Source organism: Amphiprion ocellaris, chromosome 15 (genome assembly GCF_022539595.1).
Source record: "Amphiprion ocellaris isolate individual 3 ecotype Okinawa chromosome 15, ASM2253959v1, whole genome shotgun sequence".
Taxonomy (NCBI): Eukaryota; Metazoa; Chordata; class Actinopteri; family Pomacentridae; genus Amphiprion; species Amphiprion ocellaris.
The window spans coordinates 7,382,519-7,407,435 of record NC_072780.1 but is presented as its reverse complement, the minus strand read 5'-3'; the positions used below and the strand labels follow the sequence as shown (position 1 = coordinate 7,407,435).

Genomic DNA, 24,917 nt, shown 5'->3' with positions numbered 1-24,917 from the left:
CCAAAACAATGACGCAGACTGAGAGGAAAACCACAAACTTGGCTCGGTAACTGAATCAAGAGCGCTGTCCTGTTGTTAACACTGTACGTTGTAGAAAGGAATCAAGTTACAGAGCGGAGAGGTGGGACTGCCAGGAATACGGGGATGGCGCCTGGCCAACCACTTTCAGTTAAGTGGGTGGATGCAGAATCCAGTGAGAGTAGCGCAATCAATGTCCTTTTTGTTTTAGGTAAAGTCACGCTAGATTCTCATGACAATCTTTTATTGAAAAAAATACAGAACATTTAAATGCTGCAAAACTAGGAAATAGCATTTTAAGTGCAGTCAATTTCTGTATATGTACACATCCTGTAATGTTTGGACATAAAAATTATGTCAAAATAAGCAACAGAGTGATGAATTTCCAAGAGAGGGAAGATTTTAGAGGTGCTGCTTTACAGGTATTTCGCTGTTAACAGAGGCGTCACTGCCGGGCAGCACAGATGTCAGAGGAAGCGTTTGCGTATCTCCAGATTGCATTCTTCCAAAGGTAATTACAGGCTAAAAATAGCAGAAACATTTTGTATCAGAACAGTGCAGGAGGGATGCCGCTTCCAAAAAGGAGGTTCCAGGAAGGTGGGATTTTCCACTTGTTTGGCTCAGGGCTCTGAAATGAGAAAATTTCACTTTAATGAGCCGTACCTAGTATGAGGTCGCTAACTGACTGGTGTGTTAAGCATCTTTAACCCTCCTGTTGTCTTCATTTACGGACACCAAAAAATACTGTTTCCTTGTCTGAAAAAAATCCAAAAATTCAGCAAAAAATTACCCAAATTTCAGAAATTTTGCAAAACCTTCAGGAAGAAAATCCCAGTAATTCCTTAAAAGTTTTCCTTAAAAGTTTTATTTTAAAAAAATCCCCCAAATGTGGCAAGAAAATTGTTGTAAATATTTTCCAAAAATTTGTAAAAATCTTCCAAAAATATCCTAAAAATATCTAAAGTGATTACAAATATATCAGTAAAACTTCTAATATTTTCTTTAAGAACATTCACAAATGAATGTTCTTAAGAAACATTTTTAACATTTCTTTTTTCCACTAAAACATGTTCAAAAATTTCCCAAAAATGTTGAAAATGTGGACATCGTAAGTTTCACTGTGAAAATCTTTTTTTTTTCACCACATTTTCATTTTCCTGCTGTTATGGTAACATTGCCATGAATAATAAAAATAATCCACTGAATCTTCAGTTCCTCAAACGCTGGGAGTGTATGAACCCTCTTGTGTTCACTCTTGCAGCCAACAGCAGAACATTTAGTGTGCTTTAGTGTGCAATGGCTGATTACTCGGTTTGTCGCTTACATGATTGTCCAGCAGTTGGAGCCAGTCGTTGAGGTGGTTGACGAGGGTGAAGGCGTCTGGGATGTTGTCGCCTTCTGAACAGAAGAGCAGCAGCACGGCCAGCGACAGATCCTCTGTACAGCTGAACATACATCCAAGAAACATGATCAGATGTGAATAAAGCCTCTGATAGTAAACTTTCAAGTTGTTTTAGTTCACTGAATTCAGAAGACGCTAGTGTGTTGTTGTTATGTTATACAATTGTTTTGTTCTGTGCTGTGTTTGAGTAGGTAAGGTAGGTTGTGTTTTTTTTTCCTCTCTTTTTCCTGTTCCCAGGTTACGCCTGGTGGGCGTGGCTAGGTGCACCTGTGGCTCCTTACAATCAGCAGGGATGGTTAAAGGATGAGCCAACCTGATCATCGTGGCCAGTGGGCCGATCAGCTGCCAGTGTGCTGTTGTTGTCTCGCATTCTGCTTAAGGCCAAGTGTCTAATGGTTAAAGGGTGGTGTGAGAGTGTGCTCAGCTTTGCATTTACGAAGCTTGCTGTGTGTTGGAATTTTTTTTGTGGTAAATGAATTTACTTTTGTTGAGGTGACACAAGCAGTTTTCCTGCCTCTGCGTACGTTTCTTCTTTCTACTTGTTACTCCCCTCATCCCCTAGTTCTCAAATCTTGTAACTGTAACTGGGTATCTTCTAATTTCATGATTACCGATAAGAAAATGGGGAAATTACACAATGTTGAACTCTCACATGCAGCACACTACACACACCTAACTTGTTTTAATTCACAGTTAATGAGTGAATTTTATCAGCAGGCTTCCTGAACCAGTTCAGTGTGAATAGTTTATGGTTGTAATTGGTTGATTATACAAAACTGTGACTCATGAGGGCAGCTACAACACGATTTTTAATTCTTAAACATTGGTACAGAAAAAATGGTTTATTTTTTCACATTTAAAAAATATTAAATATCACTTTCCCCCGTGTTCTGACGGTTCCATGCCTCTACTAAGCTCTACCTGTCTGTGTAAAGTCCTTTGGTGATGCCTCCTCCAGGGATGTAGAGTCGTGGTTCTGTGTTGGCGTCCGTCAGTCCAGGGAAGGCCGACACTCGCTCCATCTCCCTCCAGCCCAACTCCTTCAGAGCGTCTGCACTCACCTTCAGCAGGGACGGAGTGACCAGGTACCTCAAAGGAGTGCTGACATAAACAGGTATTTGTTAGTAGAGATAACTGTAAACGGCAAAATTGAAGAAAAGCAGCGATGACGTCAAGTGCACATTTATTTATTTATTTATGTTTGCTTTATTTTTAAAATGGGACAGTTTGTATTAATGAACATTTACATGTAAATACGAGAGATTATAGCCATACAGCTAATTTCTATCTCAAATCTCATTAGCAGGTCAAAAATAAAGAAATTACAAATAACATAAAATCATAACTGAACAAAGATTTACAAAAAAGAAAAACAAGCAACAAGCGATAACACGTGGTGCACATAACAGACAAAAGCTGGGGGACTAAGGCAAGCTACCAAGCAGTAATTAATTAATATTTACACATGATTATAATATCCCTTTGTTGCTATTGCACTTAACAATAATCATCATTACACATTGTTATACAACCCTTAGCCCTCAGTCACTGTAACACAAGATTCCACTAAATACAGTGGTGGAAAAAAACCCTAAAATTTTACACAATCTCAAATATTATCATGAAATTTTTGTGGAAAAATCTTGTGTGTTTCAAAAGGTGTGGCTGCATTAGACAGACACAAACAAATACAAATGATATTTTTTTTTGTTTATCGTTTACAAGAAAAACAAAATTAAATTCTACCAAAATGGCCCAACACTCAAAATTTGTTATTTTTATGGAACCAATAAATTTTAAGTTTTTAATGGCTTTTTAAGGATTTGTTTAGTATTATGGCTGTGACTTTTTTCCACCACTGTATATCCCTCTGACACTCTTAAACATAATTCTATTGCATGTTTCCCATTGTCACTACTGCACATGATAACATTGCACGTTTACCCTTGTAGCTGCTGGTCGTCCCTCTGGTAGGCGTGACTGCTGGAAAGAACCACTGTCCTGGAGAACCCACTGGCTTTGATCCAAGACACGAGAAGCTGGCGGAACTTCTTGGACTTTGTCTGCAGTTAAAACAAAAGTTAGAGTCGTAACACCAACTTTTATGTTTATGGAAACCTAGATCCCATAATTCTGGAAGATATAGTTAACACATTCTCTAAAACTCCTTTTCACAGTAAGTAAAACTGTATTTATTTATATAGCTGCTGTCTATTATTGTTCATGCTTTCTACTGGTCTGCAGTTTTAATCCACTTAATGAAATGGTGACATAAACACAATAAGAACAGATTAATTTTGCATTACAGTGCACTGAATGAACTCATGCTGATGTGGTTTTACCTGGACAATTGGTGCTCTGATCTGAAGAACTGCCAGCTTCAGTTCTGCTGCTGTGTAAACTGTGGACAACAAACAGTTGACAGATTAACTGAGAATCAGATTCTTGAATGGGATTTATCACTTGACCTCATCTCACCGTGACCTCACAATCTATTCGCAGTGTTTCAGCAAACCATAGAGACATTTTCAGTCTATTTGGTTAAGAAATACCATTCAGTGTTGAGTTTAGCACTTGACAACAGCTGGTGACAATCAGTAAAAACGTGGAGTCCTAACTGAGCAACACAATGAGACATCTTGTGACAATACTAAAGTAAATATAACTCCAGCTCTTTCAGGATACAATGAAACTGTTTTTTTTTTTTGCTACACATGCAAATTAGCAACCATACACTCAACGCTACGCAAACGCTAAGCAAACTTTTTGGATAGCTTTAACGAAATCAAACAGTCCTATTTGATGTAACGTGATTTCACAGTTCTTAGAAAGGACATCATCACTGATACCTTCTGCAGGAGTGTGCAGCTCCTCGGCGTCTTCCTTACAGGTGGCGTACGGGTTGTTTCCAGCCATCGGGATGAGACAGTCTGTGTGAATGTGGCCGACTCTGCTCATGTTGAGAGTGGACACGATGAGATCCACCGCCAGCTGACCCACATTTCCAACAGCCACTGCCGGCTGGGGGCGAGAAGACAACAACAAAGAGCAGCCGACAATTATTTTGACCACTTATTAACTGACTAACTTAGCCTTTTTTTCATGCAGGATTGCAATACATTTCATGGTTCAACCTTCTCATATGGAAGAATTTGCTGCTTTTTCTTAACTTAAATCATAGTAAACAGAATTATATATGTCTCGATTAATCACTGGACAAAACAAGCAAAATAAAAATGTCACCTTCACTACTGAGTAATTTTACTGAGAAATAGTATACCAGTTTATTGAGAAACAACAATAATAACCAACTGCAGCCCTGTATACAATAGTTAAAGGTCTCACATGTCCATATAATGTGTCTTTTATTATTTTCTTAGCTCAAAATACTGCTAAGATGGTTCATTTTGCTATAACGGGTTGTTTCAGTGTCTGTAGTTTTAAATGCGACTGAGCTGCTGCTGTCCACGCCCCCTTCAGGAAGAAGACTATCTCTATGTTAGCCACATTAGCTGGGCAGCGTGCTAACCCTAAGGATTTTCCTACTGTTGTTGCGGCATTCCCATCAAAGATAAAAGTAATTAAACTGCCTCTTTAATTCCTCAGATGCTGGGAGTGCATGAGGACGCTTGTGTTCACTCTTGCAGTCATAGTTTGGTGCATTTTGCTCATAGCTCAGACATTTTAGAGTTAGCAGAAGCAGCTCTAGAACATAAACAAACCTAGCAGACTGTGAGGAAGATGATCATTCTGTAAGGTTTACCTGGAAGCAGTGCAAGGACAGAATTATGCAAAGTTCAAGCTAGACGATTGCTGGTTCCTCAGCTGGAACGTAGCAGCTTAGACTATTGTTTTTGCATCTATACTTTTTACTATTTCCTCCAGAAACATCTGACACAGCACAGCAAAGATATATAAATACATCAAACACAAAATAAAAATAATAATAATAGTAGAATTATATGCACCATTTATAGCAGGGGTAGCCAACACGGTGCCCGCGGGCGCGTGGTTGCGTGCAGAGACCATTTGAGTTGCCCTCTACCATCTTCTAAAAATAACACTAGTCACCATGAAATTCCTTATAAAAAAATTATAGTTGCTGTTCTTTTTAAATCAAAAATACTTACATTAATACACATTTTAAATTACAATATTTATTATATTTAAAAAAAAATAAATAAAAATGTCTTCGGTGTAAATGAACTTGTCCGAGTCAAAGTTCACTGCGCATGTCAAACCATCACGTCACTCTGCTGAAGCGTCCGGACGCCGACACTTTGGGAAGCTAGATGTGGTTTTTACCCCCAAAACATGACAGAGAAGTGAAAGAGAAAACACTATTTTCACGATGAGTGGCAGTGAAAGATAAATGTATGTGTCCTATTTGCGGGGCGGCTATTGCGTCCGCAAAGCGGCACAATGTGGAGCGATGCTACTTTAGCCGCTACAAAGCTTCCATGCTAACTAGCCACCTGCTAGCGCACATAGACTGAATGCGCACCACGGACAGGAGAAGCCAGCTTTGGCATCTACTAGGCGGCGATACGTTTCTTCCTGGAGAAAAATGTACCATTAGAAAAGCTTGTTTCAGTGACTCCTCCATGACGGGTCGGGATACAGGCTTCATTGTACGATGCAGAGGTGATCCAGACTTCCCAACATTCCTACATTACCACTGCATCATTCACCAGCAGGACATATGTATGTACAAAAGTGGCCAGATTTGATCATGTGATGACTTGTGTCGTGAAGATCATAAATGGCTCCAAAGCCAAACAACCAGGACATTGAAGGTGCTGCTGGAGGAGCTGTCGGCTGAACATGGTGACCTGTTACTACACACAGAAACCCCATGGATCAGCAGGGGACCAGTTTTGCAGCGTTTTTTGTCACTGTTGGCCGAAATCAGAGAGTTGATGCAATCCAAAGGGGAAGACACCTTGCTGCTTGAGGACACTGAGTGGATTCTTGCCCATGCATTTTTAACGGACATCACTGGGAAACTGAACCATCTGAACTGTGAGCTGCAAGGTAAAGGTAAGACATGATAAGCTCTGCAATGCCAGGCTTCCCACTAACACACATTTACAGACAAAGAAAGAAGTAACATGTTGTCATTCAAAACACCGTGCAATTACACAAAAATGTGAAAAATAATTTGTTGAAAACATGTAATGATTTGTTGTTATGATCTGTTAAAAATGTTGCAATGCTGGTGATTAATACTAATGTGATAGGATTCATTTCAAAATGTGAAAGAGTTGATTTTATTTCTTACGTAACTGATAATTTGTACAAACATGGGACAGAGTTCATGAATTGTTCAAAAATGTTACAAAGGTAGGGGTTTGCACAAATGAAGCTTGATTTGATGAGAGTTAATGATTTCCTAAAAATGTTAGAAGTGACAATTTGCACAGAAATGTAACTGGTGTGATTTTGAACAAAATGCTGCAAATATGCTGATTCATACAAAACTGCCAAGAAAGATATTTACAAAAGTTTCAGAGATGGAATACCTCTGACTTTTAAATATTGGAACAGATTTCCATAAACATGTGTGTGTTTCCTACAGTCATTGTTGTGGAAGTTGTTGTTAATAATTATTGTAAGGAATAATTAACATAAATGTGATCAGACAGTCTTTTTCCATATTATTTTCATCATTATTATTGTTGTTTAAAGATGATGGCGCAAGTTTACCATTGAGGAAGTTTGAATCAAACAAGGTGCCCCTCGTACTACTCAGTACCCTTGAAGTTGCTCTCAGGTTCAAAAAGGTTGGTGACCCCTGATTTATAGGTACGTATATATACATGTTAGAGTACACAACAAGTTAGGAGATGAAACTGAACTGATAAAATCAAAGACAGACAACCAAACAAAATCAACAAAAAATACAATATAATAAACAATATAATATCAAGTATGTCAGGAAGGAAACCATTTTCTCCTTACCCAAATTCCCATCCCCATCCCGCCAGTCAAATGTAAAAAAAGTATCATTTAAGTTACATTTCCTGGTGTTAGAAACAGCTCCCAGATTTCTGCATTGGTGTCTATATTCCCATTTATTTTGTGCTCCCACCATTGTTCATGGCTTTTAAAACTGAGAGGATATCTAGTTGTGGAGGGACTTGAGGAATGGCAGAAATAAACGTCTTAATGTTTTAACAACTTTTATTTTACACCTCCAAATTTACAACAACCATATGACACAATTAAACTTCTTTTTTTCATCATATGGGACCTTTAAAGTAATTCTCCACCTAAAGAAAAATAAACTGCTCTGGGTACTTTAACATATTTTTTTCCTTATGTATATATACCAGAACGTGTGCTGTATCATTACTTTTTATACTTATAAACAAGTCTGTGCAATATAGATAATAATCTGTATATAACAATATTATTACTTCTCTCAGTATTTCTATTCATGAAACTGTCAGTGCAATACTATTGATATATGCAATCTTGTTATTTCTAGAACTTGTACTTATGTATATTTTGATTTATTTTTTACTTATGTACTTTATTCCTTTACTGCTGTAACACTGCAAAGTTCCCCACTCATCTCCTATGTCATATTTACAACTTTTACATACATTTTTTCCTCTAACTGTATGAATTAAATGCAAAATATGGTCACAATATTTTAAGTCAGAGGTTTTCTGGGGTTTTTAGTCTCATATTAAATTATAATTCAGGACGACTGGCTCGTTTTTCTGCTACTCACCATGACGAGGGTGAAACCTTTAAAGGAGGGCTCCGAGTTTTGTGAAGAAATAAACATGATGCCGTTTAGTCCGCACACACACAGAAACAAAAAGCAACCGACTGCAAGTTTAAAAACGTGGTTATTTTAGCGAGAATTATAATTTCCCATCAGCTTTCGCTTCTATTTTTACGCCGGGTGTTGGGGGCCTTCCTGTTTCAGGACGCTGGCGACTGTTGATGATTAAAACGGTTTTAGTAGCGCCTGTAGATGCCTGAATAAAATGCAACAGCGAAGTCAAGTTTTAGGCTTTATAGTCAGGCGTATTAATGGTCAACCCGCAGCTCCGCAAAGACTCCCTGCACATTAGAGATCGTCAACTCACTAACAGTAAAATTTAAAAATTTAAACCATCACCACAGTAGACACTACTACTACTACTGCTAATAGTAGTAGTAGAAGTAATACTAATAATAATAATAATAATAATAATAATAATAATAATAAGAAGAAGAAGAAGAAGGAGAAGAAGAAGAACAAAATTCTCATCATGTTTATATTTAACCATTAAAATTTTTTTTAAACTTAAACTCAGTAACAGCAAAACCTATTTATCTGTCCAACTATAATAGTAATGATGATGGTAATAATAATAATAATAATAATAATAATAATAATAATAATAATAATAATAATAACAAAAATAAATTCTCTTAAATTAAGATTATATTTATACTTAACCATTAAAATGGTTTTTAAAAAACACATACTAATACTAATACTAATATTAATACTACTACTACTAATAATAATAATAATAAGAATAAGAATACAATTCTCTGAGAATAATATATTTATACTTAACCATTAAAATTGTTTTAAAAAAATCTTCAACTCCAAAACAGCAAAATCTATTTATTTATCTATACATCAGAAAATAATAATAATCAAAATAATAATCATAATCACAATAAAATGATCTTACAATAAGATTATTTTTATACTTTACCATTAAAATCCTTTGAAAAAAAAACTTCAACTCAATAACAGCAATATCTATTTATCTATTTTTCAACAAAATTAAAAAAAATAATACAATCTTCTTAGAATAAGATTATATTCATACTTAACCACAAAAATTGTTTTAAAAAATATTCAACTCAGTAACAGCAAAATCTATGTATCTATTTATCAGCAAATAATAATATTCATCCCCATAATCATCATAATCATTATCACAATAATCCTAATTATCTTAGAGCAAGATATTGTTTATAATTAGTCATTAAAAATGCAATCAAATGCATAAACACACTTTAAAGAGGCTAACATGTACTGTATATGCCAAAAATGAATAATAAAACCAAAATAATACTTAAAAGGACACTATAATAGTACAGTGATGGAACATTTATTGATCAACAAAACACTGGAGCACCATATTTGAATCTAGAAAATCAGTTTACAGTGTAAGCTTACAGTAATTAAAATGACTATGAATAACACATCTTAACACATGAAATTAATACAATAGACTGGCTGCATTCATTTGCTACATTTTCTTTTCATTCTGTTAGTTTTTTAAGGTGGACTTGAGTTCCAGACTTGTTTTTTCCTCGAGAGTGGCTAGTTTACACAAATGAAATCATTTCAGTCAGTTGTACAAAGTGCAACCAAACAGGTAAAAACCAACTTACTTGCTCTTAAAAGTACTTATTTCTTTATTTCACAGACAAACATAAGTGTCAACAGATCAACGCTTGTCGGTACAGACAGAAAATGTGACATCAGTTCAGTTATTTGGGCTTGACCTCATTGGGAGCAGTCAGGCCTTTCACTGCAGCCACAGCGTTGTCTACCATCTGCTGCACCATCTTTAAGGATGTGGTTAAAGTGTTGGTGCCGACGTGGGGCGTGATCAGGACGTTGGGGAGGCCGAGGAGAGGATGATCCCTGCACAGAGTCAAAGAAAAGACGTGCCAGGAGTGAGAGAATGGTGATTTTTTCTTTGTTTCACTTCCATCCCATCATTTAAAACCCTGTAATACCATATGGCCAGACTGACACAGATGAATTTCTCCTTTTTTCTGGGTTTTTGTGTTTAAAAGAATATCAAAGCTGGTGTACAGGCTGAAAAAGGTCCAGGGATTTACATACAACACTGACATGTGAGCAAAGCATTCAGCATATATAGAGCTACATTAGATTTAATTTGGAATCATGTCATGGTTTCTATTAACTCTAAGGCTGCAGCTAAATGCTAAATGTACCTTTATATTCATTTGCTGGTCACTAATTGTACACTACCTGTCCAGCACCAAACAGAAGTGGGTTTATTAGATATTTATTGACAAAAACAGGTGGTGGAGACCAAAACAGAGCTTGTTACGGCCCGGAGCCGCTGTGGTCCTTTCCCAATTTTTGTGTGATTAGCGATGTCTTGGTTTTGAATGTGAATTAGCACCTGCTGGGTCTGATTAAGGGGCTTGTTAAGTACATTTTGCAGGTAAGCAAACATTTAGAAGGCAGGTTTAGGGGTGCTACTCCTGCCTGTGTTTTTTATTTTCGGTTGGTGAGCTATTTAGACTTCTTTTGATGCATTCCACATTACATAAGTTGGTTTAAAACTTCTGGTTATTTCTGAGTAGCATCCAGCGCCCTCTGCTGCTCCTTTTGTGTGACCTGTATTGATTTATGCTATCTCAAAAACCCATTATTCCCTAAAATACCCACGACTTTGGTGCAACTGTTACAATCTAGTTGTTTTTATGTTACTTCTCTTTCACCTGCAGAGACAGGTCATAACAGAGCTGAAAGAATAATAAAATATTGGATTTAGATGGGTCAGGCGGCCAGGAGGATTCAAAATGAACACTGATGCTGCTCTTTGTGCTAACACATTCACTACAAAAACATAATAGTAATAAGTGAAAGCTGCATCTACAGCTTGTCGTGCTGAACCCAAATGCAAAAAATAATCAGTTTATGCAGTTTTAAACAAAACAAAACCTGCTTCAAAATGCAGCTTCAAAGACATGAATGTAACAACTAAGATATAATAATAATAGTAATATATAATTATACTAGAAATCCATCATGAAAGTACTGCATCACATAAAAAATATAATAATAATACTGACTATATTTTGTTAAAACCTTTTACACTGTTCGAAAGCTACCGATGCTGCTGCATTTCTTGCGTGTCAGAACAGTTCATTTATAAAGTGCATGAAGATAATGTTCTGTACCGCTGAGTTTTAAGAGTGTGGGTGTTTGCAGAGAGATAATACCTGGGTAAAGGTTCAGGGTAAGTAACATCTAAAGCTGCTGCTCGAATCGTTCCAGACTGCAGAGCTTTGACTAATGCATCCTGGTCCACAACTAGACCTGGAACATAAACAGAGCTAAAATTAGAGCAAAGACTTCTGTTTCAGAGCAGTCTGACAGATCAGAAACATATCATTCCCACCTCTGCTGACGTTGACCAGCGTTGCTGTGGGTTTCATGAGGGACAGTTGTCTGTGGCTGATCAGGCCTGTGGTTTCAGGTGTCAGGTTCACCGCCAGCATGACAAAGTCGGACTCTTTCAGCAGGTCGTCCATGTTCTCACAATAAGTCGCCCCCACAGCCTGCTCGTCCTCGACACTCCTGAAACAGCACCAACAAACATAAACACCATGTTGATTTATTGCTCAAACATTTTCTTTTGTCTTTTTTGATATCGTGCCTCAGTAACAATCTATATTGAAGTTACTGCAGCGGGGTGTTTTTTTGGTTCATTATTGGACTTTTAGGTGACATTTTGCCTTCCGAATGTTGTCTAAGCCATCTGCCCAAGAGGGTGAAGGTCGAGCCTGTCTCGCCACCTCAAGACCAGATCCTGGGCAGTTGAGAGGGGCTTGTGGTTGGAGGATGCTGGTAGACCTGGACCAAAAACTCTGCTTCCCACCTGAGATTGCATCCACCAACCTGTGACCAGACATGGTGCTGTGGTCAGGTTCTCTTAGGCAAGTCTACATCATGGAGCTCACAGTGCCCTGGAAGAGCTCAGTGGAGGAGGCCTATGAGCACAAGAAGCTGAGACATATGGAGCTTGCCGTCGATGCAAAACAACGAGGCTGAAAGGTGAGGATCCGACCAGTTGAAGTAGGCTGCAGATGCTTCGTAGCCACCTCGACATCCAGGCTTCTCTGGGAGATGGGAGTGTGCAGGAAGGCCCACCAGCAGGCAATCAAGGACCACTGCAGAGCTGCTGAAAAGGGAAGTCAGTGGCTGTGGATGAAGAGCAAGGACTCACCTAGGCCTTCAAATGGGTAAATGACATCTAGGGGGTGAACCTGGGACACTGCTGAACCCTCTGAAGGTGTCGTGGGCCGATCAGCCTCACTCACTTGACCATCCCACAGAGTCTTGGGTGTCTCGTGTATGCAAGAAGGGATTTAAACATCTAGTCCTACACAACAGATATTTATATATCCTTTTATTCTAAGTCATTTCCACTCGGGGATCAATAAATTATTTCCAATTCTGATTATTGTCTCTTTAATGTACCTTCTGCTTCTGTTGTGATACAGAATCTTCATGTCAAACCCTTTGCCTCTCTGAGCGATTTTGTATCCGATGTGTCCCATTCCAATGATCCCTAGTGTCGACTCAGAGACTTCAACTCCCATCAGGCATTGTGGTATATGGGTGGTCTTTGGGTCCACAGCTACTTGGTGACCTATAAGGAGACAGAACAAAACACTTTAATAGGTTCCTAACACATAATTACCTCTGCTATCCTCATGTGTTTGCTTAATATGAAAAATGTATGGTGCTGTAAATATTTTACCCTTTTTATTACAGACATTTGTTATATTGTAATGTTTAATTTTTAGGTTAAATTAAGGAGTATATGATACTAAAACTATACAAAGAAAAACAGGAGACTAATGAAGATAGATAGATAGATAGATAGATAGATAGATAGATAGATAGATAGATAGATAGATAGATAGATAGATAGATAGATAGATACCTTATTAATATCAAGGGAAATTCAAACCACATATGTCAATTTAGGATTTCTGTTTATCTTTATTCTATATTTTTCTTCTAGTATGTACTACTGATAAAAAATAGACAACACTGGTTTCTCTGAATGAGTTGTACTTTTGTTATTATATCTGCAGGAATGTCAAAGTTTCTGGCTACCTTTTCTTCTACAAATAATATCCAAATACATTATATCTTCTGTGGGTAAATACTAGGTTTGGCTTCGGTTAACCTTTCACCTCACCTTCAACAACCTTCCTTGCTGACGCCAGCAGCAGAGCCATGCCAATATCTGCCGTGGCATTGCTCACCACACCGGGCGTGTTGGTCACCTTCACCCCGAGACTGTTGATATACGGCACGTCCAGGTGGTCGATCCCGACTCCTCCGTTGGCGACGACCTTCAACGATGGAAGCAAACCGAGCAGTGAAGGCTCCACTACAGGGAAGCCGTTCCACAGTAACAGGGCCTGGATTTTTGGGCCGTGCAGCTGCGGGTTTTGTTGGAAGTCTTTGTGGCTGATAATGTGGAAGTGTGGTTTTATTATGTCAGCCATCTCCTCTAGGTATCCCTGCTCGCCCACCTCTGAGATCAGAGCCCATGGTTTTTCTTCTGCCATTACCTGGTGGGATGAAGCACAGGAGTTAAAGGTCCCATATGGTGAAACATGTTTTTATTGTGTTTTGTACGTCTTAAAAACTTGGAGGTGTAAAACAAAACATATAAGCTGCCTCCTCCTCCTCCTCCTTTAGCATTAACCAGCTCCTTCACCGCCTGCTGCTCCCAAGATGACTCATTCAAAATGAACAGCTGACACGCATTCCAACAGATTTATTTACTTTCTCGAACTGCTTCTGCTAACTCTGCTAAAATGTCTCAGCCACCAAACGCTCTTCTGTTGGCTGCAAAAACAAAAATACTCCCAGCATCTGAGGAACTGAAGATCCAGTGGGGCAATATGGGACCTTTAAAACAGTTCAAATATACTTTAAAGCAACAGTTTAACATTTTAGGACATATATTTACTCGCTTTCTGGCAAAAAGTTCAAAAAGAAGAATAATAATACTCTTGTGTATGATAAAATACAGCAACCAATTAGCAGTTTAATATAAAGCCCTAAACAAGGAGGAACCAGCTACCCTCTGTCCAAAGGCCAAAAATAAATAAATAAATAAATCTGCCAACCAGCACCTCTAAAACTCAAATTATATCTTGTTTGCTTAACCCATAGCAAAAGTTAAGTCTCTGGGTTAATGGTATGCAAAATGTACTGTGGCAGAATCATAGTTTGGCACATCTTCAGTAGTACAGCAGAAAAAACTATATAAACAAATAAAAAAAGCACAAATAAATTAAAAATGCTACAAAAGTAGAGTGCCTGAGTGGCCATATTTCTTCTTAATTACTGTGAAGTCAACCAAATCCTGTGATTAATAGAACTGAGCTGTTTGAGGTATTTATAAATTAAACACAAAATGTCCATTAAAACAAGTGCAACGCGTTCAAAATTAATTTAACGATAAGATTTAGGAGTGCAGCTTCTGCTTTAGACGGTAATGCTGTTAATAGAGTGAGTTTAAACATCGTATATGTTTCATAAAAAGCCACAGTATCTATAGCTTTCAAGGCTAACCCTGCTAGCATGCTAAACAACAACTAGTGCACTGCCAAAGTGTTCCGGGTGAGGGTTCCGATCTACAACTTTCGTTCCGGGAGGGCACGTATGTTGACGTGAAAGATAAAACATTAAAAAAAATTACAAAAAATTACAAAGTACAGTCTGTGGAACTGATCTGAGTGTGCTCACGTATTTTTAGTGTTGGCTCCCTTCTGCTCTGGAACCAGGAAGAACTACTCAGAGAATTGGAGGGATTTCAAATTAAGTGCTTAAGAAAAAAAAAAATCTAATTTGGAAATTAAATTCTGCCTGAGGGAAGTTTAGCTCTGACTGAAAATACTGGTGTTGGCACAACAACAATTTGTATCGTAATTAGGATCTGCACTGAGCTCTTCATACATTGTAAAATAAATAAATAAGATTATTTTTTAAATTCCATAATATTCAGGCAGCTGAAGTGCCAGAAATATCGTCAAATAACGAAAAATAACATCTTATAAAAATACTGTAACTTTCTATAAATTAAATGCATTTTTTTGGTTTAATTTTACATGAGATCATGTGTGTTTGTGTTGCGAAAATGTCTCTAAAATAAATGTATGTAAACTTACAGAAACATTGAATCTTTTTCTGTTAACTGTCATTAACTGCTGAGAAATAACATTTACAGCATTATGTATTTACTGTATTTGTACTCCTTGTCTTAACCCTTAGATGCACGAGTGATTGGACCCGACACTCTTCAATAGGTTGGTCAAAAATGACCTGTATAAAAATCAATGTGTTTCTAAGAATAATAATTTGTATCATTGTTTGTATCATATTTTGGTCCACACAAGAATGATTTCATGTGTGAAATATGTTAATTTCTCACTTTATAACAGATTTTGAACATTTTGATAATTGAAAAACAAGAAAATTACACAGAACAGCAATAGAAGAATGTCAACATCCATTTTGTGGACATTTTCCACTCTTTTCCTCTGTTTCTGCTCTCCGTCCCTCCAAGCTTGTGCACTGCATCACCTCTTGTATGATATTATCAGTGATAAAGAGCTTCTGATAGTAATACAAATACTACAATTTCTTTAAAAGTATAAAAGATAACTTAAAAATTCAAATGGAATGATATCAAAAACATGTTTTTTGAGGAATAACTGGAATATGAAATGATAACTTTTCATTACAAAGATATTGCAAGAAAACAATCTCACTTATGCATCTAAGGGTTAATCCTGTCTTCTCATTCCATCCACATTTTGTGTCTTGCATCTACTACATAATCTTAAAGTATAAGTCACCAGGCCATAGTGTCGGTTAAATGTCTCTACTGTAAGTTTCAGAACGGACAGTACCTTTTTGTGTTGCAGTTGATGCACAGATCGGTGCAGGTTTGCCACTTTAAGACGCTGGGATGCTTGTGCTGGTGCCCAAAGTTTCCTCACACAGCGGAGGTAGCAGAGACATGCCATACTGGCTGGAAAGTTAATGATACTGTGAACATTACTAAAGATTTATATAACAACACTAGAACTAATTATCACCGAAACTGGCAGTATTCTAAAGGTAATTAACAATATCGTATTTGTTTAAGACATGCATACAGTAAAAGTGAGTAGATGATTAACGTGGCACTTGTGGGTCAACTATTCTATCTCTAACAACGCCAGGGGTGTTCAGAGAGAAAATGTGTCAAAAATACACCATATTGTTGAACACTTTCAACATTTTATTTCACTGCGAGTTAGTGAAGCTCTCACCTTTTCACCTGGAAGCTGCTTCCTGATTCTGGAGCACAAACTGGCCTTTAAGAGAAAAGGGACAGAGACAGACATGTAGCTGGTCTTGAATAAATCCCACCTCCTGTTTTCTTTAGCTGAAGATTAATCAGATTAAATGTTAAACACTGATCTAACAGCAGCCCAGTTGGCCATCTACTCGCTTCAGGTATTAAGAGGAGAGAACAGAAACTCAGTGAGCACAACGAGCTGGCAGATAAAGGCTCCAGGGTCGTAACTGGTGCACAAAACTAAGCAGTGGGACAGCGATCAAAGGTTATTGTGTCAAGCGCTTCACTGTTCACAGAGAGACAGTACATGGAGCTGATCATATTTGGTTCACTCATTTCTTCCAGTCCTCATCTTGTTAGTTTCATCACGTTTCCCCTGAATTCACTGGGAATTTCAGATTTGGTTGAGTGAAATTAATTACCCTGAAGGGAAAGTTAAGCAACTCTAGCAGAAAATAATAATTGGGAGAGCAGCATATCTTCAAAGAAGGAGAAAATGTGCTTTATAAGTGTGTGCAAACTGGCAAGGAAAATTGTGAAAACTTGAATATCCCTCGGGATTAATAAAGTATCTATCTATCTATCTATCTATCTATCTATCTATCTATCTATCTATCTATCTATCTATCTATCTATCTATCTATCTATCTATCTATCTATCTATCTATCTATCTATCTATCTATCTATCTATCTATCTATCTATCTATTTAAATGTGTGCAAAAAGCATCAGCAACTGAGTAAAAGATACAAGATAATGCAAGATTGTACATTAAAGGTAAACGGTGGCAGTTTAATTTGGAAATCATGCACACAGATTAGAAAAATGTGTACAAATTCACATCAACTTCTTCAACAAGATGCTATAAAGATTATTCTGTCAAAGAATCAATTGCTGCTCCCTCAACCTCGGGAAAGAAAGTATGCTCTATTTAATAGCACTTTGTAAAACTGCAGCTACAAAGTGCTTAACAGAGGAAGGAGATGTTCTGCAGAAACCACGAAACACAAAGTTCTGACATCAAGAAAAGGAAATATATTGTTCAGATGCTTTGAAAATGTGTAGAAACTTCATGGGAAACTCTTCTAAACCACTTGTGGTGAAGCTGAATGTGCCACCTGCAGAGTGAGGCTGGGAAATGATCGAGTGCTATCAGTTATCAAGAAACACAGAAAACAACGAATGAGAGGTATTCATTACCACGAGTGAAATGTGTTATTGTCTCCAGGCCCTCTGGGTTGAATGGAGTCAGTGTTGAAACTGAAGTTCAGCAGGTTGCTGCTGGATGAGCTTTTAAGAATGTTTCACCAAATGTACATTGCATTATGTATTAATTGGGTCAATACATAATTGTGGGACTTTATATTAAATAACTCAGAAAGCATCCTGCCACTCTTTTCTTCAGGAGGAAATGACATCATGTGCAGCAGGTCATGTGATCTGGAATTAACACACTTCCTTGAGAGGTGTTTTTGTAATGGCTAACTTAGTTGAAAGTGATTTCTCAGACACAGATACAATTTGTTATTTTCCATATAAAATTTGATCTGTTGGCAAAAAAGAAATATCTGTCATGATTATCTCAACTTAATAAAAAGAAAATATCATTTTTTTCTACTTTTAATAAAAATGTATGCAAGATCCCATGGACTTTAAAAGTTCCTCAATTATATATTGACCCAACTCCTTACAAACGCCTTTGAAGTGGGCAACCACTAGGTGGCATTGAGACATTGAGTAGTGACTGAGAGGCAGCATGAAGAACTGCTTCACAGCTGAAACTCTGCTCAGGCTGAAGGTTTAAGTGTTTTGTTTGCAGCAACATGTCAAAAATTATGGGCCCACAGACAGCAGGTCTTTTGGGGCATTCAGTCTACTTCCTGTGTAAATATGTGCAGATTATAGCTTTGACGCAGACATTAGACTGAGTTTTAATTCATGTAACGTTCATTGCAAGGATTTTTAAAGGCCTTAAGAGCTAAAAGTAAGTATAAATGATAGGTAAGTTAGAAAAATATTTTCATAGTTTTATGCAACAATATTTTCCCCTTTAATGTCATATTGAGACTCCCAAATTGGAATTCATGCTGTGTAATAAGTCACAAGAGCATTTTACATAAAGGCAGATTAGTTTGGAATCACTCAATCAATATAACAGACTTTATTTGAACAGCACTTTTCATACAAATGAATTAAAATGCAATAAAAACAATAAAAGCAATACCTGACTCCATAAACATTATGTTATGGTTGACTCAATAAAAGCGGGACCAAGCTGTCTTAAAGTGCATTTATATTGTGAGAGTTAAAACATTTAATTTACATTTAAATTTGTGTAGATATTTGGTCACATCACCTTTTTGGGAAAATTGGAGGGTTAAATGTTTCATTTTTGAAATTATATTTTGGATTCGTCTGCATTTTGATGTCTCTTTGCATTAGCTCTTTCCCAATTTTAGAACCCCTTAAAATACTTGAATATAGTTTTTTTTTTTTAAAAAAGACAAACACACATCTAGAAGCTGCAATTATTGCTCTTCTGCAACTGTACTGATCAAGAGTAAGTACTGGATTTAAATCTGCCTCCCCTGATGTTCTACTTTATTACCAGACACTCTCAAAAAAGTGCATTTATGTTTTTGAGTTTTGGCAACTTTAAGTTCAACCATCAAACTACATTGAGTTAGTGGAATTAGCTTTTTGTTAAAATTAAGGGATTTTTTTTTTATTACTCACTTACTTGAAATCTTGATTTCAAGGTGAAAAAAAGGTTTTCAAGACAGTTTTATTAAGTTACCTCAACTAGAGTTGTTTAAAAACAACAAACAGTAATTTGCAGTTACACATAAGATTAAGTCGATGCAACTACCAGCATTATTCTGTCAACCTAACCTGCCAAATAATGTTTACAACTTATATAAATCAATAAACTTGATTTGATTTCTTGCAACCATGCAGTTAATGGGCCATTTAAAGTACATTTTACAGTGTGAATATGCAGTTGAGAGACAGCATTGTGAGACTCTCGCCTCTTTAATCTGCTGCTGCATCGACCTCCACCAGATTTGGTGCACAGAAGCTGGTAATAAGGTTGAGGAGTTTGCTTTGATCCGAGTGTCTTGGTGTGCACGTCTGTGTTCCTGCATTAGAACGTCAGAGAAGAGCATGTGTGCAGGACAGCTGCAGATCAGCAGTACCTGCCTCCCTCTGTTGCATAATCTCTCCACTTCAACTTGAAGTGTCTGCTCCTCCTCCTCTCATCCCTTTGTCCTTTTACTCCTCCTCCACACCTGTATCTGTCACCCCCCCCTCCTCCTATTATCTCTCCCTTTATCTCCACCTCTTTACCCATCTGTCACCTCAACACCACCCCAAATTTCACTGCCACATTAGTTTTCCTCTTTCGCTTATCTGTCTGCTCCTCACATTTAAATCTGCCTCCCCTGATGTCCATGAAGCTCCAGCCTTCTCTCTCCCTTTCTGTCTGAACTGGCCAGGAGTCATTCAGGCTTTCATTAAGCCAGTTCAGACCTCCAGCCAAGCTCCACTTCCATCTGCCGCTGCATCCGACAGCAGGTGGCCTTTTAGCAAAGTGCTGACTCACACGGTAGACGCAGCAATTATATCTCTGCTTCGTTACACAGCATTTTAGCATCTTGTTGTCAGCGCTCCTCTCTGATCACATGGAAGTATTATCCAAATCACACCAGGATGTCAAAGGGCCCGTTCTGCTGTCATCCCTCCTGATGACAGATTTAGTTGTGTTGCATGCCAAGAGTCTCATGCTTTCAGTCAGGTGATGGGTTTTACACAGCTGTCATGGTGCAGCACAGAGAAAAAACTTCTTAAGTAAACTCTATAATTGATTGCTGACGTGAATCCACAGGGCCGTCCTGACTCAGCTTATCGGCACCACAGAGCTCTGAAGTCAAGATGTGGTTGCTTTTCACGGCTCCCTCGAGTAGATAAAAATAAACAATGCAGATGACTTTGGGAAGGATTTTTCTATTAATGCTGCGGTGTCTTATCTGCTGTCTTGCTATTTTTTTCTTGCAGAAGTAAAAGGCAGTAAAACAGCACAACATGAAAAATATTTTCATATTCTAAATAAATAGCAGTTTTCAACAGAAAATAATAAAAGTAATCTGTAAAGAGTCATAATGTGTCACTCAGTGTCCTATTTACTAATAATCAGCACATTTGAGAGTTCATGAAATTGCAGCTAGCAACAGTCTAATTTGACTCTGCGTTTGCAGTTTCTTTTTCGACTGAAATTTATTCCCTCACACGTCATTAAAGTTGTGCACAGTATCGTTTGTCTTTTTTTTAAATTATAAAAGCTGTTATAACTTCAGATATTAAACACAGCTCCAGACCCTGGTACAAAGTTCAAATCATTTAGTGTAAAGGAGCAGCATATTTAAGTCATGCATTCAAAATTTTACCTATAATACCTTAATAAACAGCTGAGCCATTCCTCCACACCTGTACAATAGACAGTATTCCAATGGATATGTGCAGTACTTTTTGCACCATGAACAACATTCTCTGCTTTTTGCACTGTATCATGCAATTTCATTTTGTACCACTGTGTTTATATAATCCTTTCTGGCTTGTAAATATCTGTATATATTGTGTTATATTTATTTTATTACTACTATTTTCTTCTCCCCGTTCTTCTTTCTATAATTTCTTTATTATTCTCTTTCCATATTCCTAGGGTGTCACCAACAGCCAAAACCAGATTACTAGTATGTTGTGTACATACTTGACTATTAAAGCTGATTCTGATTCTGATAATGTGCAAAATACATTATCAGATTGTACCAACAAGTGTTACCTGCAAAATGCATTTAAAGTATCACACATTATTAAAAAGCCTATGTGAGTCTTATATTACTGTATACTTTTAATTTACTTGTTATGTATGCATGCTGCTTTTTATGACTGCAGTTGTTTGAAAACTCAGAATAACTGCTTTACATTTAGTTTGCTATTTTTTTCTTGTTAAACTGATCAGACAGTAAGCTGTCTGCCAACAAATGTATGCAAATTCAGTATTTTCTTGTGACATGTAGCTTAGCAGAGCACAAAAGTGCATGAAATGGAAATATCCACATGCACATAAAACTAAACTGTAGTAAAACAGAGGTTCTGGTTTGAAGTGTGTTGACTTTTGTGTTTAGAGAAATGTCATACTAGTTTCTGTTCAACTTTCTTTTTTGCTAAAATATCATATTACATGCATGCCCTTTGATTCTAAACTGGTTTCCAGATTCTAGTATGATTATGCGTTTGTTGTTGTTTGATTGTGATCATAATAAGACCCAAATAATCAAAGATTTAAATATAAATATACATGTAAATGCTATGTAGAAAACATAGCCTTTGTGCATTAATGTTTGTGCACTCTTGTGAACAAGTGGTTCCAGTTCCTTTTTTGCTTACATCTCCTGCACAGCTTGTTCTTCTTAAACTTGACCTGTTGATCTTGTTAGAGGACACCAGCAGGACAATGTTCTGACTGAAAATTACACAAATGTGACAAGTAGCTATAACAGCGACTCAGGCTTCCCTCTGGGTTTTTTTTTTCTTTGTCCTGGGCTTTTCTTGGACGGACTCAGAGGATTTCCCTCTTTGCAGGCGCTCCTGTCTTGCAGAAACAGAACAGCGAACCACACACATACTGACACCTGTGTTGTTCTGATTGCATTGAAGCTCAACATGCAACTCTCAGCATGTTCTGGTTGAGAATAAATTCACCTGCTGGGTAATCCAGTCAGGCTGAGCATTAGTGTGCTGCTCATGACGCACAGCGCTGGGCGATGAAGTCACAAGTCGACTCTGAAGCTGCTCTTGTTTTCTGACTGCTGGGGGATCATCGGCTCTAGTCTGTTATCCACTGAATTTTGTCTACTGATACAGGGGACACCTGTGTAATCATATTTACACAAGCAGAACAGAATTTCCCCACAGGGATTATTAAAGTTCTTCTTCTTCTCATCCATTCATACATTCTCTTACATCATTGTCACATTGATGAGTGAGTTGGCCACATGGCTGATGAAATATGCAGCAAATTTTGAAATTAACTTGCTGAGAACTGAACTAAACAGCAGCAGAGACATTATACCGCACAGTTCTGTGTGAATTTCATCATGGAGCATGTGCAACTTCTTCAGTGTGCAACTATGAATGGCTTTTTCTCAATAAGATCACGATCTTCGGCCGGGGAAGACTGCCAGAGAACTTAGCTCACCTCGAAGCTTTAGCCACACTCCTCAGCAGGTTCAGAGCAGCACAAGGTTGGCTCTGTCTGGTTAGGTAACAGATAATCAGTGGGAAGAAGCTGTTGGTCCTCCACTGTGCAGCTCCCTGGCTTCTCCATTGAGCACCAGCTACTTAGCCTCGTCCGCAAAGCCCCTGTTACCTAATGACAGAGCCCGTGTAGAGCCATGGGCCAGCTGATTTAGAAGGTGGCAGGTACAGATCAAAAAATCTCGTCTGTTGAGCTGGAGCACACCGGCCTTCATTGGTGTGTGTATTTGTGTGTGTGTGTGTGGTGTGCAAAGTTGGGGATTGCTCTTCAGTGGACAGCCAGTCAGATCAATGTTATGCAAACCTATTAGTCAGAGGTTGCAGTTCTGGCTCCACACAGTATTCAGGGACTCTCCCTCAGGGTCGAACTCACTGATGAGCTCTCACCTCTGTTAAGAGTGAATAACAATGCTGTCTGCTGCTTAAAGGCCCACAACGGAGAACCACGGCTTTATAATGTCAAACAATGCTACAATGCTGGATCGCTCACTGTTTAGTGTCACATGAGTTTCTGCAATGCAAGCATTAACATTTGGAAACGTTACATTGAATCTGAACCAAAATTGAACTCATGACTGATGTTTAATTCTTTAACACTTGACTCTTTGGTGTTCTGGCTGCTTTTCTATTAGTTTTTATGAGTTGGCATGTACAGGATTATTTGTAAATGCAAGATTTGTATTATATTTTCATGTTATTTTATTCTTAGACACAGATTGCAATTAAAAAACAACTTTCCGTTTCTATTTGTGTGTGTGTGTGTGTGTGTGTGTGTGTGTGTGTGTGTGTGTGTGTGTGATTCTTTGCTACAAACCACATAACATAGTTCTTGCATGACATGCAACAACAAAAATAACACATTTGTTTTTTGCAAAATAGCATTAAAAAGCTCATCATATAGGTTGTTGCATGCATTCACTGCTGTATTAATTAATCACTATTTCTGCACTAGCGTATGGCAATATTCAGGATTATAGGCAGTTTGGTTTTGCATGAACTCCACTGAGATGTTTTTTCTGCATTAATTTCTTTAATATTTATTAATACGTACTTTTTCAACAAAGACCACAATGAAGTTTCATCTCACAGAGGCTAAGCTGATGCATCCACCTGCATGGGTCATTCATGCTTTTCAGACATACAAACTTGCCGTTTATTACATGCAAAAAGCATTTTTACATGTAATGGATCATTGTGAACTCTGTCAGTGTGAGCAGGATTTTGCTGACTCAAAAGAAGGGAGGGGGTTCTCAGTGTACTTTATAAGGCCATTAAGGAAATGCTCCCTGGAACACCGACTGAATAAGCCCCATGGCTTTGACTTCCTCTAATCATCTTAGGCAAAGCATGGCTCCCAATGTGCCTGCATGGGAACACCTGTACTGGGCCACAGCAAATGCATGGTGGTTATCATCATAATCTGTCTCATGGTCATCATGCAATACTCAGAAATAAATAAGCTTATTACATTGTCGCTCCTGCAGAACATGTCAGCCAGAGGCCGTGGGAGGTAATGCAAAGTGAGCAGAGAGAACTTTTTCATGCAAATGTTTAAAATGAAGTCTTGAACTCAGTTGTTTATCTTTCCAGAGCTCTAGGATGCAAATATCCCTCATTTGAGAGAAAACAGAACAGCAGGTAAAAACACACAGAATGCATGCAAAACTATACAAAAAATATTTAAACAAGAATAGGAGCAGGTATAAGCTGAAGCTACACAGACTGCACAGCTGTGTAAAAAGTAACCACCTTTAACTTTTAAAATAATTCTTTAGGGGTTTTTCCCCCTTATGATAAAAAATAGTTAGGGCTCCTAATCCAATAAATTAGTATTACCAGAAACATTAACTGCATATACATACTGTTAATGGCAAGCAAATCAGTAAAAAAGGAGTTAAAACTGGTTAAAATTATGCCTTTTTAAACTATTTTAAATACAAAAGAATAGCTAAGGAAGAAGATGTGCACCATAAAGCTAAAATGTTTAAATTTAAATGAAGCTATGCAAAGACTAG

General features: G+C 37.6%; 2 protein-coding genes and 1 long non-coding RNA gene across 5 annotated transcripts; 1 reads left to right on the top strand and 2 right to left on the bottom strand.

Annotated features, from left to right (window-relative positions):
- Positions 1-245: 245 nt before the first annotated feature.
- On the bottom strand, positions 246-8,366 carry psmg2 (proteasome (prosome, macropain) assembly chaperone 2). The gene is made up of 7 exons (XM_023267508.3): positions 8,160-8,366; positions 4,270-4,441; positions 3,763-3,821; positions 3,365-3,483; positions 2,342-2,521; positions 1,343-1,463; positions 246-646 (listed from the first exon to the last, which is right to left on the bottom strand). Exons 1-7 carry the CDS (start codon positions 8,214-8,216, stop codon positions 566-568), a joined length of 789 nt encoding a protein of 262 aa, XP_023123276.2. The 5' UTR covers positions 8,217-8,366; the 3' UTR covers positions 246-565.
- On the top strand, positions 1,106-3,850 carry LOC111566764 (uncharacterized). Of its 2 annotated transcripts, none has more exons than XR_004847126.2 (3): positions 1,106-1,940; positions 2,379-2,534; positions 3,373-3,850. It is a non-coding gene; the product is annotated as an uncharacterized LOC111566764 (long non-coding RNA). The 2 variants fall into 2 exon arrangements; XR_004847127.2 differs by having other exon boundaries at positions 1,116-1,888.
- Positions 8,367-9,533: 1,167 nt separating the features above from the next.
- On the bottom strand, positions 9,534-16,755 carry zgc:136493 (uncharacterized protein LOC692276 homolog). 2 transcript variants are annotated; one of them, XM_023267520.3, is made up of 7 exons: positions 16,556-16,755; positions 16,151-16,272; positions 13,420-13,798; positions 12,690-12,861; positions 11,608-11,786; positions 11,429-11,525; positions 9,534-10,091 (listed from the first exon to the last, which is right to left on the bottom strand). In XM_023267520.3, exons 2-7 carry the CDS (start codon positions 16,265-16,267, stop codon positions 9,935-9,937), a joined length of 1,101 nt encoding a protein of 366 aa, XP_023123288.3. In that variant the 5' UTR covers positions 16,268-16,272; positions 16,556-16,755; the 3' UTR covers positions 9,534-9,934. The 2 variants fall into 2 exon arrangements, with proteins under 2 accessions (XP_023123288.3, XP_023123287.2); XM_023267519.3 differs by lacking the exons at positions 16,151-16,272; positions 16,556-16,755 and adding an exon at positions 14,985-15,091.
- Between the last annotated feature and the right edge of the window lie 8,162 nt (positions 16,756-24,917).

Bases quoted from the DNA above. Each gene is read 5' to 3' on its own strand.
- psmg2 (XM_023267508.3), bottom strand. From the start codon at position 8,216: ATGTTTATTTCTTCACAAAACTCGGAGCCCTCCTTTAAAGGTTTCACC. The intron at 3,822-4,269 runs GTATCAGTGATG...TGTTGTCCACAG, and splicing joins GCTGCACACTCCTGCAGAAG to TTTACACAGCAGCAGAACTG. The intron at 647-1,342 runs GTAAGCGACAAA...TTCTCATTTCAG, and splicing joins TCCAACTGCTGGACAATCAT to AGCCCTGAGCCAAACAAGTG.
- zgc:136493 (XM_023267520.3), bottom strand. From the start codon at position 16,267: ATGGCATGTCTCTGCTACCTCCGCTGTGTGAGGAAACTTTGGGCACCA. The intron at 12,862-13,419 runs GTGAGGTGAAAG...GTCTCCTTATAG, and splicing joins AGCAAGGAAGGTTGTTGAAG to GTCACCAAGTAGCTGTGGAC. The intron at 10,092-11,428 runs GTATTATCTCTC...GACTCTGTGCAG, and splicing joins TACCCTGAACCTTTACCCAG to GGATCATCCTCTCCTCGGCC.